General features: G+C 41.0%; 1 protein-coding gene across 2 annotated transcripts in view; it reads left to right on the forward strand.

Annotated features, from left to right (window-relative positions):
* RANGAP1 (Ran GTPase activating protein 1) overlaps positions 1 to 13,239 on the forward strand; it is a 28,743-nt gene that overhangs the window by 14,260 nt on the left and 1,244 nt on the right. For both annotated transcript variants that reach the window (XM_035128198.3, XM_035128199.3), the window contains exons 11-15: positions 899 to 1,067; positions 2,479 to 2,601; positions 2,979 to 3,081; positions 3,587 to 3,675; positions 12,405 to 12,526. In XM_035128198.3, the coding sequence (XP_034984089.2) occupies positions 899 to 1,067; positions 2,479 to 2,601; positions 2,979 to 3,081; positions 3,587 to 3,675; positions 12,405 to 12,526 (606 nt within the window). The remainder of the gene's footprint in view (positions 1 to 898; positions 1,068 to 2,478; positions 2,602 to 2,978; positions 3,082 to 3,586; positions 3,676 to 12,404; positions 12,527 to 13,239) is intronic.

Here is a 13,239-nt window from a genome sequence, read left to right on the forward strand (position 1 = left end):
CTTTGGAAATGGCTTATTCCTTATGTTGGTTATTCATGATTGGCTAGTTAACCATTGCCAGGGTGCATAGCTTCTGTTCCCGAGTGTGAAAATATTTTTCGGGTAACACTTGTTGCTGCTCTTTTTGGTGGCTTATGGGTTTGTGCTCTGCCCTTCTGAGCTCCTTTAAGAAAAAGATTTTATAATCCATTTTACTTGGTTTTTTGCTTGTGTAATGATACAAAACTTGTTTTGTGACTACAGTTTTCTAAATGAGGCAAGAAAAATATGATGATGATAAGTTTAGGTTGTATTCCGCTAAGTCAGAGTGTAGACCAATGAACTCAATTGACATAACTAACTCAAATCCATTCATCTCAGTGAGTCCACTCAGTGAGTATGATTGGGTCGTATACCGCCAGTTTTCTAGGAGATGTACAAAGATGAAATGCCAAATGCATCTCTATCCACAAGGTAACAGTCGTAACATTCACAAAAGAAAAGAAAAAGGGGATGGGATAGGAGCTGGAAAACAATCAAATTCAGTCACTGATGAAGGCTCTGGGGGAAACAATTTATTATTTATACAAATATTTATAAACCACCCACTCATATGACACATCAAGGTGGTGTACATAAATGTGTAAAAATAGAATATAACATCAAACACCATTAAGAACAATACAGTGATGGATGAGATCCACTCCTGAGGTCCAACTGCTGCTCCTTGAACGGACCACTAGGGAGAATAGCCACTCCTACAAGTGTGCTTCCTTCCTTCTTTGCCACTAGATCTTCCTCTTACTTGCGTTTAGGATTATTTAGTGTTGATTGTTACAAACTGACTGGCAATAAAATGCTTGCATACGGCATGAAACGGCTATATTCATAACATTCTCTCTCACGCTTGTCCACCTAGTGATGATGAAGGAGAAGATGACGATGATGATGATGAAGATGACGACGATGAAGAGGAGGAGGAAGAGGAGGAGGAAGAGGAAGAGGAGGAAGAAGAACCAACTCAGTTGCAGGAGAGAGGCCAGGGAGAGCAAGAATCACTGACGCCTAAAAAAATATTGGAGGCACATGTAAGTATGAACAGATCCCGTTGCTTTCACATAGAGGGAAAATAGCTGTTCATGAAGTGATATGGGGTGGGAAAGTGTTCTGTAAAGATTTCTACTGCCATATTTTTCATTGTAGTTTTTCCATTTCTAACAATGCAGTGTTGCATAAAATTAATTAAAATGTACCGAGTGAATACAAGTCAAATTGGGCTGCTAAGCAAGTATTTCGATTCAAATATTTTTAGCTACTGGAAAACCTTCTCAGTTGTTTTTACAAACTTTAATGTGAGCAAGTAGCATGCTGAAATGGACTTCTCTAAAGTTGCTGCTGTATCACAGTCTTCCAGCCTAATCAGAAGCTCAGGTTCAGATCATAAATCAAGCCAGACTCTGGCTTGTTTCAGCCATGGCAGAGGAGCACCACAGGGACATTTGAGCAGTATGCATCAGTATTCTGCCTGTTCACATTAAACTACTGTATAGTCTTAAATTGTGGTTTCTTTTTCTCTCACTTTGTTTCTTCCTTGTGCACCATCCCTTTTTAGTCCATTGGAAGGGATACTTCAGGAACAACTGAAGCAGCTCCCTCTTCATCCCAAATAACAGAGTGGTTTGTGGGGGAAACCCCATAGTTTTTCCTTGCTTTCCCACAATTCTCCCCCACAACTGAGCAGTGGTAAAGAGGGAGCTGCCCTTGTAGGTTTCGCTGCATCAAGGCATTCTAGTTGCCTTGAGGCAGTGGCTTGTAACAGAGAAAGATTTCTTTGACCCTCATTTTTCCTGAGGCGCAAGAATTCAGTGATAGGAAGGTATTTTTGCTGTGGCCTTAGTATGTTTGATGGAAAGGCTCAGCAGGGCAGATTTAGGGTGTTGTAATATACAGCGGGTGGTGCTGTGGGTTAAACCACAGAGCCTAGGGCTTGCCGATCAGAAGGTCAGCGGTTCGAATCCCTGCAACGGGGTGAGCTCCCGTTGCTCGGTCCCAGCTCCTGCCAACCTAGCAGTTCGAAAGTACGTCAAAGTGCAAGTAGATAAATAGGTGGGAAGGTAAACGGCAAGTAGATAAATCAAAGTGCAAGTAGATAAATAGGTGGGAAGGTAAACGGCGTTTCCGTGTGCTGCTCTGGTTTGCCAGAAGCGGCTTTGTCATGCTGGCCACGTGACCTGGAAGCTGTACGGCGGCTCCCTCGGCCAATAACGTGAGATGAGCGCCGCAACCCCAGAGTTTGTCACGACTGGACCTAATGGTCAGGGGTCCCTTTACCTTTACCTTTTTAATATAGCATTAGGCTCTTCTCCACTAATTTATTAATGACGCCCTTCCCTGTTGCTGCAACTCCTTTTTTGGACCTGCCTTTTCCAGAGTTCCAGCGCTTGTGAATTTTCTGGGAAATTACTAGGGCGCACTAATTTTCAGGGCTGTCTCTTCCAGGATTCTACTCCAGTGGTTTCTCCTTCTCTCCCTCCTGTGGATGTTGGCACTTTTCTTGCTTTTCCATCCCCAGAGAAACTGTTGCGACTAGGCCCTAAGTGCTCCACCTTAATAGCGCAGCAGGTAAGTCACAGCTGTTTTTCATGAGTCGTGGGGGGTGGTTGTTGTTTTTGCAAAGCTACAGTTTGAGATTGGTCTTCCTTAGGTGTTTCAGAGGATTCAGTGTACAAATACTTAACTTCAGGAAGGATACAAAATATGCTTGAGTATAATTAGCCTTATCTGTATTCTTCCCGCTGAAAATCATCATAATAATATTTATACCCCGCCCATCTGGCTGGGTTTCCCATGCTTGCTACTTGTTGAAATAGCTGGGGATTTAGGTATCATGCATGGGCTGCAATTCTAGACATAATGGCCATGGATTAGTTCTTTCAAGCAGCAAACATACCTTGCCATTGACTCTCCATTTTTTTATTCTGGAATTACGTTTCTTCTAGACAGACACATCTGACACAGAGAAAGTTGTTACGGTTTTTCTGAAGATATCTTCTGTGTTCAAAGATGAGCCAACAGTAAAATCAGCAGTGAATGAAACAACAGGTGAGGCTGGGAACTTTGACCAATAGGATGATGGCAAAGAGCAGGCTATCAGGCTCAGTCGCTGTGGCCGGGGTGGCTAACCTTTTTTTAGCTGAAGGGCTGCATTGGCCAATGGTCAATTGCATTGACTACAGGGTTCAAGAGGGCATGAACAATCTTTAATTATTAGTTTTGGTAAAAAAAAAAGACACATTTTAGGGGGTCTTGAGGTGGTCATAAAACCCTTTTTGGTATCACAGCAGGGAGCCTATGGGAGCAGTCAGCAAAAAATAAGTATTTTTTTTCTAATAACCAATTTTTTGGGTGAGGGATATTGTGGGGGACACAAAAATGCTATAGGAAGAGCTATATGCAACTGCATTTTAGCCACCAAATGAAGATACCAGCTAAGTCCTGTGACCCACCAGGTTCTTAGTGTCTTTCTTTTGGCCAGCTGCCTTCAGGACTGTAAAGCTTGAGAGCCTCTTTCCCTGAAAAATTGAAACCCGCTGTTCTCTTTTTTCAGATGCCATGATGAGAGAAGCTTTTTCATCAGCTACCTTCAATTCTGATGCTTTCCTTACCAGCCTCCTGATTCACATGGGTTTGCTCAAGGTGAGAGGAGAAGCAAATGATTTGTGGCAACTGTGAGGTGTGGTCTGTTTAAGCAAACTGCACCCTTGTTCCAAAATCACAGAGATTTAGAAGGCCAAGATAGCTGCTTGTGGAAGATGTTCTTTCTCTGTGACTATATAAGGCTTCTGTGCATATCTGGTGATAAGCGATAACAGAAACCTGTTCTCGATACCTGGTACAGTATTCTAAAATGGAAGTGCTCTGCCATTTCTGCTCTTGGCAAATGGAAGGCATGTGGTAGGAATGGAAAGCAAATAATACACTTGCATAGACAGGGCCTTGATCAAGCAACAGCTAAGTGTGAAATTTTACCTTCTCGCCACCCATCTATCCCAAATGCATCCACTTGAGGGCTTTTCTTGCCCTTTGAAAAGGGTAGAAATTATATGGCAGCTGGATGTCCTGTAAGGCCAGGAGGGACACTGGGCACATGCCATAATTCTGTGCTTTCATTTCTCAGGCCAGAAAGAATTGTCTGGGCTTTGAAAAGCCCTAGGGTAGGCAGCCACGAAGGGATGGGGGAGAAACGGGACACTGGTATCTGAACTGCACCATCTCAGCAAATTTATATATCCAATACAATTTAAATATACTCCTTGATTGTAAAAATCAGCCACCTCCTAGTGGTCTCTGAACGATCCCAGATACTCATTTGTATCTCATGTGTTATAAGAATTTTGAGGTCATATATATATATATAATAATTGTTCATAAAACATGTACATGAATGTACAGAAACATGTCTGAAGCAGCACAGGAAAACAGGCCTGACTGACACCATTTTGACTCTCTCTGACCAGGTGTTCCTCTGCAAGGAAGAAGGGGGGTGGGGGGAACCTTCTCATTGTCTCAGGAATTAAAGTGATAATCCCTGGCATCCTGATACCTGACTGCCAGACAAAAGGGTGTGATTAACTTGGCTGGGAAACAGGGAAATGTAAATATCTCTCAATTTTGTTGATTAGGTTCTGGGGGCAGGGGGCAGGGTCCAGGGTGCTCAGATTACTGCCACCAGACCTCCCCTTTCATGATGTACCTATGATGAATCTAGGGAGGGGGGGTCTTGGGCTACACCCCTTCTGTGACATATGGATGATGCTTCTGGGGGGTGGGCTGAAACCAATTTCAAATCTCTTTTTAAGGGCAAGACATCTTTGTTTGGGGTTCCTTCCTTGTTCTCCTGTGTGAGAGGAAGGACCCTGTTGCAACAGCAAAAATAAAAGTGCCTTGCTTCGCACGTCCTGGTTTGGTCTCTGTTATTTGGTGGGCAGGAGACGCTTAAACTTTGTCTGCTTGCCAGGATACCTGGACTCTTCCTGGGTCAAGGATCCACTTAATTCTAGGGCCGTGTAGCTCTGCAAAATTTTTACAACAGTTTGGCGACCACTTCGGGGACCCAGTTTTGCCTTGAGCTCCGGGTTCACTGAGGAAGGGGAGCCCAGCGCGCCCTTGCCTCTTTTGCAGGGGGGTAAACCAACCTCAGGACCCGAGGCACTTGGTAGTAATTGAGAGTCCAAGCGGGACCCCCAGGACGAAGCAACGTTTAAAGGGACAAGGCTGTTTTTTTTTAGGAACCAGTTGGAAGCTGGAGACAACGGGATTCGACTGAAAGGATCGGTCGTGAGTATTAAAAGGGGACACCTTGGGTGAGCTAAGAACCACAGCAACTAAAAATCTATTTCTCCACTTGGACTATCCTTTTCTACTCTCCTCTTTGGACCTTAGTTGCAGCAAGGCTGCCAGGCACAGTTACAGAGTAGAACTGAGGTCCCGGGCAACAGTCTTTACGTTAAACGCAGAGCTTAGAAAGACTGTCCCAGCTCCCTTCTGCCAAACTGAGCAGAAGTCTGAGCAAACTGTCGCTTTTCTACCAATCTGGGAATCTGGCTATCCCAGCTCTGTTTCCTATTCCTCTGCTCTTAATCTTCGGGTGAAGACGCCCCCCTGCCACGGCGACCCTTGTTGGGTAGGACCCGTGACCAGGGAATGCAAGTGCGCCTGTTCCTTTCTACTCTGTATTCCTCAGTTCCGACCTGACATTGCGTAGGCAAGCGTTCAGTAGGACCTGAGTCTAGTGTGTAAGAGGCAGGGAAGTTGCTGTGGAACCCTCAGGCAATTGATGACCAGTGGGAGGGTTCCAATAGGGTTTTAGCTGCACCAGGCCGCCTAGTAGTTAGTGCACGCGAACGGCAGGCAGGAACACCACTAGGACGTGGGGGTGAGTCATAGACTCGGGAAGTTAAGAGTGTCCAGGAACAGGGTCGGGGACCCAGAACTGCAGTATAAAAAGACAGAAGTAAAATGGGTGCAACCCACTCTAAGGAATTCCTTTCCCAGACTCCCAACCGAGGCAAAGCACAACTGAGGCTTTGCTCCGGTAAGGACTTTGAGGATGAAAGTCCACTCCAATTCGTTCTCTTAAATTGGCATGAAATCCCCGGGGCGGACAAGCTTGAAGGGAACCAATTGCAAAAACTTTGTAAGAAAAAAACATTGGGTCCGATTTACTATGGACCACCCAGATGAGGGGAAATGGCTACCAGGAGGTTCCTTTAACATACAGTGAATCTCCGCTTTAAAATTAACCCTGGTGAACTCTGAATGGGAAAAGTTTTGTGAGGAATCCTGCAAAGTATGTTATGGTATAAAATTATATATGTTTGCATGTTACATGTTGTCTGTGTTGTCTGTTACGTGTATGTGCGTCTGTTCCTTGTGTCTGCTATAGATAGTTGTTTCCTTTAAAGTAAATGAGAGATATAATCCAGGTTTAGGAAATTAGGGGTTTGTGTTTAAAATTTGGCCATGACACCCACAGACTGCCTTTTTTAAAGCATGCATAGTTTAAAATAATATAAAAATTAAGGCAAGCTTGCTTAAATAATCTTATGTAAGGGCTTGATCAACCCAAAAACATGGCAAATATTTAAAAGAGTGGAGGTAGTGTGTAAAGGTTTGTTTTAAAGAGGCTGTAGAAGGCCATTGTTTCCTCTCCAAAAGTAAAAAGAGGGGGCAGGATGAAGGAAAATAACGAGCTGTAAGTTTAAAAATGCTTGCTCAATGCTTTGAAAATATTTTAAACTTGAAAATGTTCATAAACTCCAGCTATAAGTGGATAAGAGATGTACTCAAGGTTTAGAATGTTATGGGGTGTGTTTAAATTGGCTACAACATCCATAGACTGCCTTCTTAAGTGTGCATAGTTAAAACTGCCAACTTGTTTAAATTTCTAGTATAGAAACAATGTTGAACCGATCAATCTTAAACATTATAAATATGAGAATGAGGTGTGCAAATGTTTGTTATTGAGAGAGGCTCCAAAGGGGAGTCTTTCTCCAAGTGACTAGATGAATATTGACTAAAGGAAAATTGAACAGCTATTCCAATAAAGGTGATTTGTTTGTCAAAGGTAGAGCTTCCATAGCCAGGAATTGTCTATCTGAGTCTAGTTTTAACTTCAATTGTGTTGGACAGAAGGGTTATTGTTGGGCTCCTAATATCAGTCTCTTAAGAAAAAAACAACTCATCTGCTCAAGGGTTCTGTATAAAGTTGGTATTTTCATTCAAATCTTGTGAATCCTGTATCTTAGAGGGTTAGACTAAATGACCTCAGGGTCCCTTCTAACCCCCATTTTAGAGCTATGTGAAAGGCAATGTGTCTGATGTGGTGATGGGTTGAAATTCAGCCCAGCTCTGCTTTCTGGCAAGGAAAGATTATTGGTTTTCAGAGTTGGAACAAGAGTGTAATTGTTTTTTTTATGGAGTGATTATATAAGTTTTTATCACGTTGTCTATTAAGGTTTAAAGTTTAAGCACATATGAAAGTCTTGAACATTTCCCAATCTTTATCCAATCTTAAGGTTTGCTAAAGGCTTCTATATAACGTTGGTACTTTTAATCTTCCCCTTCCTTATTTTTCCCTTAGTACACACATGTGCTTCCGTGATAGGGCATAGCCTGTGTTTCCTTCCCAGTCAGGCGTCTGTACTCAAATGTATGTGTATCCTAAGGGCAGTGATAGTGTTGAGATCCCCATATTTCAGAAGGGGGGGACTAGATTACTCAAGATCCCTTCCAACCCTTTCCAAACTTAGAAAAAGGAGGGAGAGAAAATGTGTTTGTAAGCACTGAAAAGTGAGTTTAAACCCTGGTGGTATAGTGAAATGGCCTGAATTCAGTCAAGCATTACTCTTTGGTGGAGAAGGATGGAAAGATAGATTTTTAAAGTTTGGCATGAAGAGTTTGAGGTGCCATTCAGAAAGAGGTAGAGATGGTATATCATGCATTGAAAATGAATGTCTGGTGTTATTTTTTCCACCATATTGTCAGCTATTTTTTTTAACTGCAAAACTCCAGCCAACAGTTCAAGTAAATAAAGGGCCAGAAAATTTTGTCTGGAATTGGTAAGGCTGAAAATCAATGAGAATGCAAAGGATTTTATGAATTCTGGCTCTATGGCCATATTACCCATAGATAAAGGGGCAGAGAATTTAGTCTGCCATGGCTGTAATAAATTAATTAAAAACAAACAAACAAACGAAAACATTTGCAATTACGAATTCACCCCGAACCCTGTAGATAAAGGGGGCAAATCAAGATTTATTTTGCCTGGGGTATGAGGTGTTTATTTGGTGACTTCATTAGGACTTTAATCTGACCCAACTTTTATTGCAGCTTCCAAGTTAGTTTAAGGTTTATAAGCCTGCTTCTTAAGCAGCAAGAAACAAGAAACAATGTATCAAATTGTATTAGGACTCCAAACAAGGAAAAAGAATTTAAACTGGCTCTGGGAAAAAAAACACTGCTATGTTTCTATCTTTTGTTTGAAATCTAACCCTACTTTAAAATCTACTCTTTCCCCTTCCCTTCCTTTATTCAGATGGTAATGTTGTCAAGAGGTACAGCACTTTAAAAAAAAAAAAAGGGTATAATAGACTGCCGAATCATGAACTCTGTACATGCACAGAGGCTATGTCAGCTTGAAGAGGAAAATAGAGGAGAAAAAGGAGGTTTAAACTAAGGGGCGAAAAGGTTATAATCTGCTCATGAAATATTATTCAAATTTCTTAATGTAAAGCTTTGAACCACTGAGGGAAAACAACCTCATGTATGTTACTGGTCCATCAAAGTTAAATGGTTGCCAAGTTTCAAAATCTTAACATGCCAGATTCTTTCCACAGGTATAAATAGCAGAGTACTACTATAAGTCTGTCTCTTGAGTAGTTTATAAATTAATTAAGAGGTTCAAGGTTATGCTTTGCACATGAAACTTAAATTTAAATTTCTTTATGTAAAAATAAATAAATAGATAAAGAACCATTGAGAACCATCAACTGTTTAGAAGCTGCCAATTCCAGTTCAACATGCAAAACTCTGTACATTTTAGGAACATTTCCTGACTGATTTTCACATGAAATAATTTTCCCTTTCCAGCAGGATACTGAGATTCAGTGTGCAGAGAAATTCTTTCAGAACCTTAATGCAAAATTATCTCCCAATGGGGGGGGGGGACGCCACCTAAACAAGCCCCCTCCACACTTGGAAATTCATAGAAAATTGCTGTCTACCAGTTGACAGACTATGCAAACAAAAGGCTCCATTTCTTTCCTAGCAGGTACTCAGGATGGATACTTATCTCTCATTTGCATTTCACCCCGAAGCATTACCCTATGTTAATATAACCCTCCCTTTTCTAATGTAGCAATGATTGAGTGTTTTGCCAATTTTTTTCTTCCACAGCACAAAAAAAAAAGAAAGAAAAAGTGAGGAGTGAGGAGATACAAACAGTAATTTCATTTCTCTTTGGCGCTTCTCTTTAGCTTATAAATAATCTGCTTCCATTTATTAAATCAGTTTTTCCATTATGTCTATGAAATTATTCTAACAATAACCAGGTATTGTTTTGTGACTGTATTTTGTCAGGTAGTCTTGCCTGAGTATTTCTTATTATGATGAATTTCAAAGCTTTTTCCGTTATTTTACCATTTTTCCATCTTAATTGGATATTTCACCTTCAGATCTTTAAGGTTCCTCTCCAATTTATAATGTCTTTGTATTATTTAATGATAATTCTTTTTTTAAAAAAATCTGATATCTTTGTGTCAAGTCCAATTTCATTTGAAAAATTGTTGTGTGAGTGGTAATCTAAATTTTATTGTTTTATTTTTGTATCTTTTTTTTGGTATTTCTACTTTTTCTTTCTGTACATACAAATGTAGCATCTAACTCATTCTTTCCTGTAAATAATAATAATAATAATATTAATCCCTTTCAAACAAGATACGTGAACCTCAAAGAGAATTCAGAACCACATAAGGAAAATGTTAATAACTTATCGATTGTGTCCTAATTAACAAAATTTTTGTCCTTTGTTTCCTCCACAGCCAAACTAGGTGAAGTAAATTAAACTGACTGAGCAGACAATAACAGCAGTAATTAAATATGAATGATAATAATAATATTTAGATGAATAAAATGCTTAACTATGATCTTATATTCTTTGCAGCTTCCCAAGAAGAAATTTCTAGAATATTCTCCCCTTTCTTGACTTTATCATTATTATACTATTTATTATTATTATTTTTTAACTAATTATATCTTCAGACCCCAACCCCCTGCAGGCCTATTTTCAAAAGGATGTTTTACAGGAAACCAAATTGACATTTTATCTCTTTGATCACAACCTAAGAAGGAGGACCTAGAAAGCTATAACGTTTCAGCAAGGTTTAGAAGTGCTGGCATAGAAGTACTGTTAACTTCCTCCCAGTGACTCGAAGGCAGACAAGAAAACCCCCTTGTTGGAGATACATGCAAAAGCAGCAAGAATTATCTCAAGTTCACCTGATTGCCTCAAGATATACAAGTGGCGTATAATTAATAATTTGAAGGTTTTGTGCATTATGTGTTATATAGGAACACTGAAATGTGTCAAATGACTTTGGGACAAAGGGGGAAAGTGAATTGCAAGGACATTCTCTCTCCTTGACCTCAAGACTCTGTGCCCTAGGATTTAAAAGCAGCCGGAATTGTCTCAAGATCATGATGGCCTCAAGACATACAACTGATATATGATTATGTTTTATGTTGTGTGATATTCGACAGAAACATTGAACTATGTCTGACAGTATGTTATTTCCACAAGGAGGGGGGGGTGAACCAATTTTGTGTTTAATTGTTTTTTTATGTTTAATGTATAGTGTCCCAATGATTTTTTTTGTATTATTGTATGCCTTTTAAAGGATCAGGATATTGCATAGTCCAGTATTTAGATTAGATCAACTTATGACCACGTTTTCTTGTCCCACCTGGCACTCTGCAGTGTGCCAGCCTTCTTACACAATTTTAGATTGTTTTAAATCATTTTACCAAGAATAAGCCCCAAGATCCATGAAACACCAGATAAATGAAGGTATTTATGTCTTGATTTAACAGGAATGATCCCTTTTAGAGTTAAATTTGACTAATTTGGACATGTTTTATGGGGCTGTATAAATTCTAATTGGGTCAGTTCTAATTGGGCAAGTGTATCCAAGGTGCAAGTAGCTTTCTTCCTTTAAGAGCAACTGGGCAACTCCCTACAGTGCAAGGCCAGAGCCTATAATAAAGGCCCATAGGAAGCCCAAGGCAAAGGCATCTCTCTCATGACATGTCCAAACCTGTGGCAGCTATGGGGGGTGCCAGGCGACATGGTCAATATGAAAGCCCTAAGGGGATTCACCAGGGATTGTTGCTGTTGTGCCACGATGGAGGTGTGCAACCAGAGGAGAGCTAGCTTTTGACACCTGAAGAACACACAAAAGGGTAAACAAACAAACTGCACTTTCCAGTCAATATTGGTGGACCATCCTGTTAAATGAAATACGTAGACCATTTTTGAGAAATGCTTCTCCCAAAGTACTAAAACAACACATCTGGTTATTCTTTTGTGGGGCAACAATTTTTAAGAAAAATTATAGCCCCAAATGGGGGATATTGTTATAAGAATTTTGAGGTCATATATATATATATAATAATTGTTCATAAAACATGTACATGAATGTACAGAAACATGTCTGAAGCAGCACAGGAAAACAGGCCTGACTGACACCATTTTGACTCTCTCTGACCAGGTGTTCCTCTGCAAGGAAGAAGGGGGGTGGGGGGAACCTTCTCATTGTCTCAGGAATTAAAGTGATAATCCCTGGCATCCTGATACCTGACTGCCAGACAAAAGGGTGTGATTAACTTGGCTGGGAAACAGGGAAATGTAAATATCTCTCAATTTTGTTGATTAGGTTCTGGGGGCAGGGGGCAGGGTCCAGGGTGCTCAGATTACTGCCACCAGACCTCCCCTTTCATGATGTACCTATGATGAATCTAGGGAGGGGGGGTCTTGGGCTACACCCCTTCTGTGACATATGGATGATGCTTCTGGGGGGTGGGCTGAAACCAATTTCAAATCTCTTTTTAAGGGCAAGACATCTTTGTTTGGGGTTCCTTCCTTGTTCTCCTGTGTGAGAGGAAGGACCCTGTTGCAACAGCAAAAATAAAAGTGCCTTGCTTCGCACGTCCTGGTTTGGTCTCTGTTATTTGGTGGGCAGGAGACGCTTAAACTTTGTCTGCTTGCCAGGATACCTGGACTCTTCCTGGGTCAAGGATCCACTTAATTCTAGGGCCGTGTAGCTCTGCAAAATTTTTACAACACATGCATGTCTGCTTGTCCCTTCCAGAGCGAAGAGAAGATCAAGGCTGTACCAAGCCTTTACGGCCCTTTGATGACTCTGAACCACATGGTCCAGCAGGATTATTTCCCTAAATCTCTTGTACCAGTTCTCTTGGCCTTTGTTACAAAGTGAGTATTGCGCCTTTCTCAATGAGAAAAAATAGCAACACCTGCCGCTCCCAGATAACAGAGACACATCATATTGCTGGATCCAGCGGAAACCTCTCAGCACAATAGATGTTATTGCAAAGGACTTAAACGTCAGCCATAATCTGTAATGACAGCTTACTTTTTTGCTGAAAAGCCTTTTTTGGTTGGTTGGCTGGTTTTTTTTTAAGGGTGATAAATATCCAGCCTTGGAATCACACACTCACCTGGAGAGGGGTTAATCATTCATTATGGTTGATTTATTAATGCCCCTCCATTTGTTGTCTCTGTGAATGGCCTGAGGGACCTGAGAGAGAAGATCTCTTTTCCAGAGCCATTCACAGTACAACCTTGTTCTGACGTTTTAATGTTAAGTGTTCTAATGATTGTTGCAGATTGAATCCTGTTTCTGCCCCACAACCCCATTTTCCCGTAGTACACTTTTCTCTATACTCCATAGTTACACCAGAATAATCCTGATAGGCCAGGGGTGGCTATCCTGTGACCTTCCAGATGTTGTTGGGCTGCATCTCCCTGCATGGACCATAGCTAGGATGCTGGGAGTCCAACAACATCTGGGCAGCCAGTTAGCCCCCGCCTCCCGTTTTAGACCATGGGGCCTACATGTCCATGGGACACATACAAGTGTATCTGACTGTTGCATTGTGGAAAATCTTGAGTATTTCTTAAAGCAC

Source organism: Zootoca vivipara, chromosome 9, assembly GCF_965207765.1.
Source record: "Zootoca vivipara chromosome 9, rZooViv2.hap1.1, whole genome shotgun sequence".
Taxonomy (NCBI): domain Eukaryota; kingdom Metazoa; phylum Chordata; class Lepidosauria; order Squamata; family Lacertidae; genus Zootoca; species Zootoca vivipara.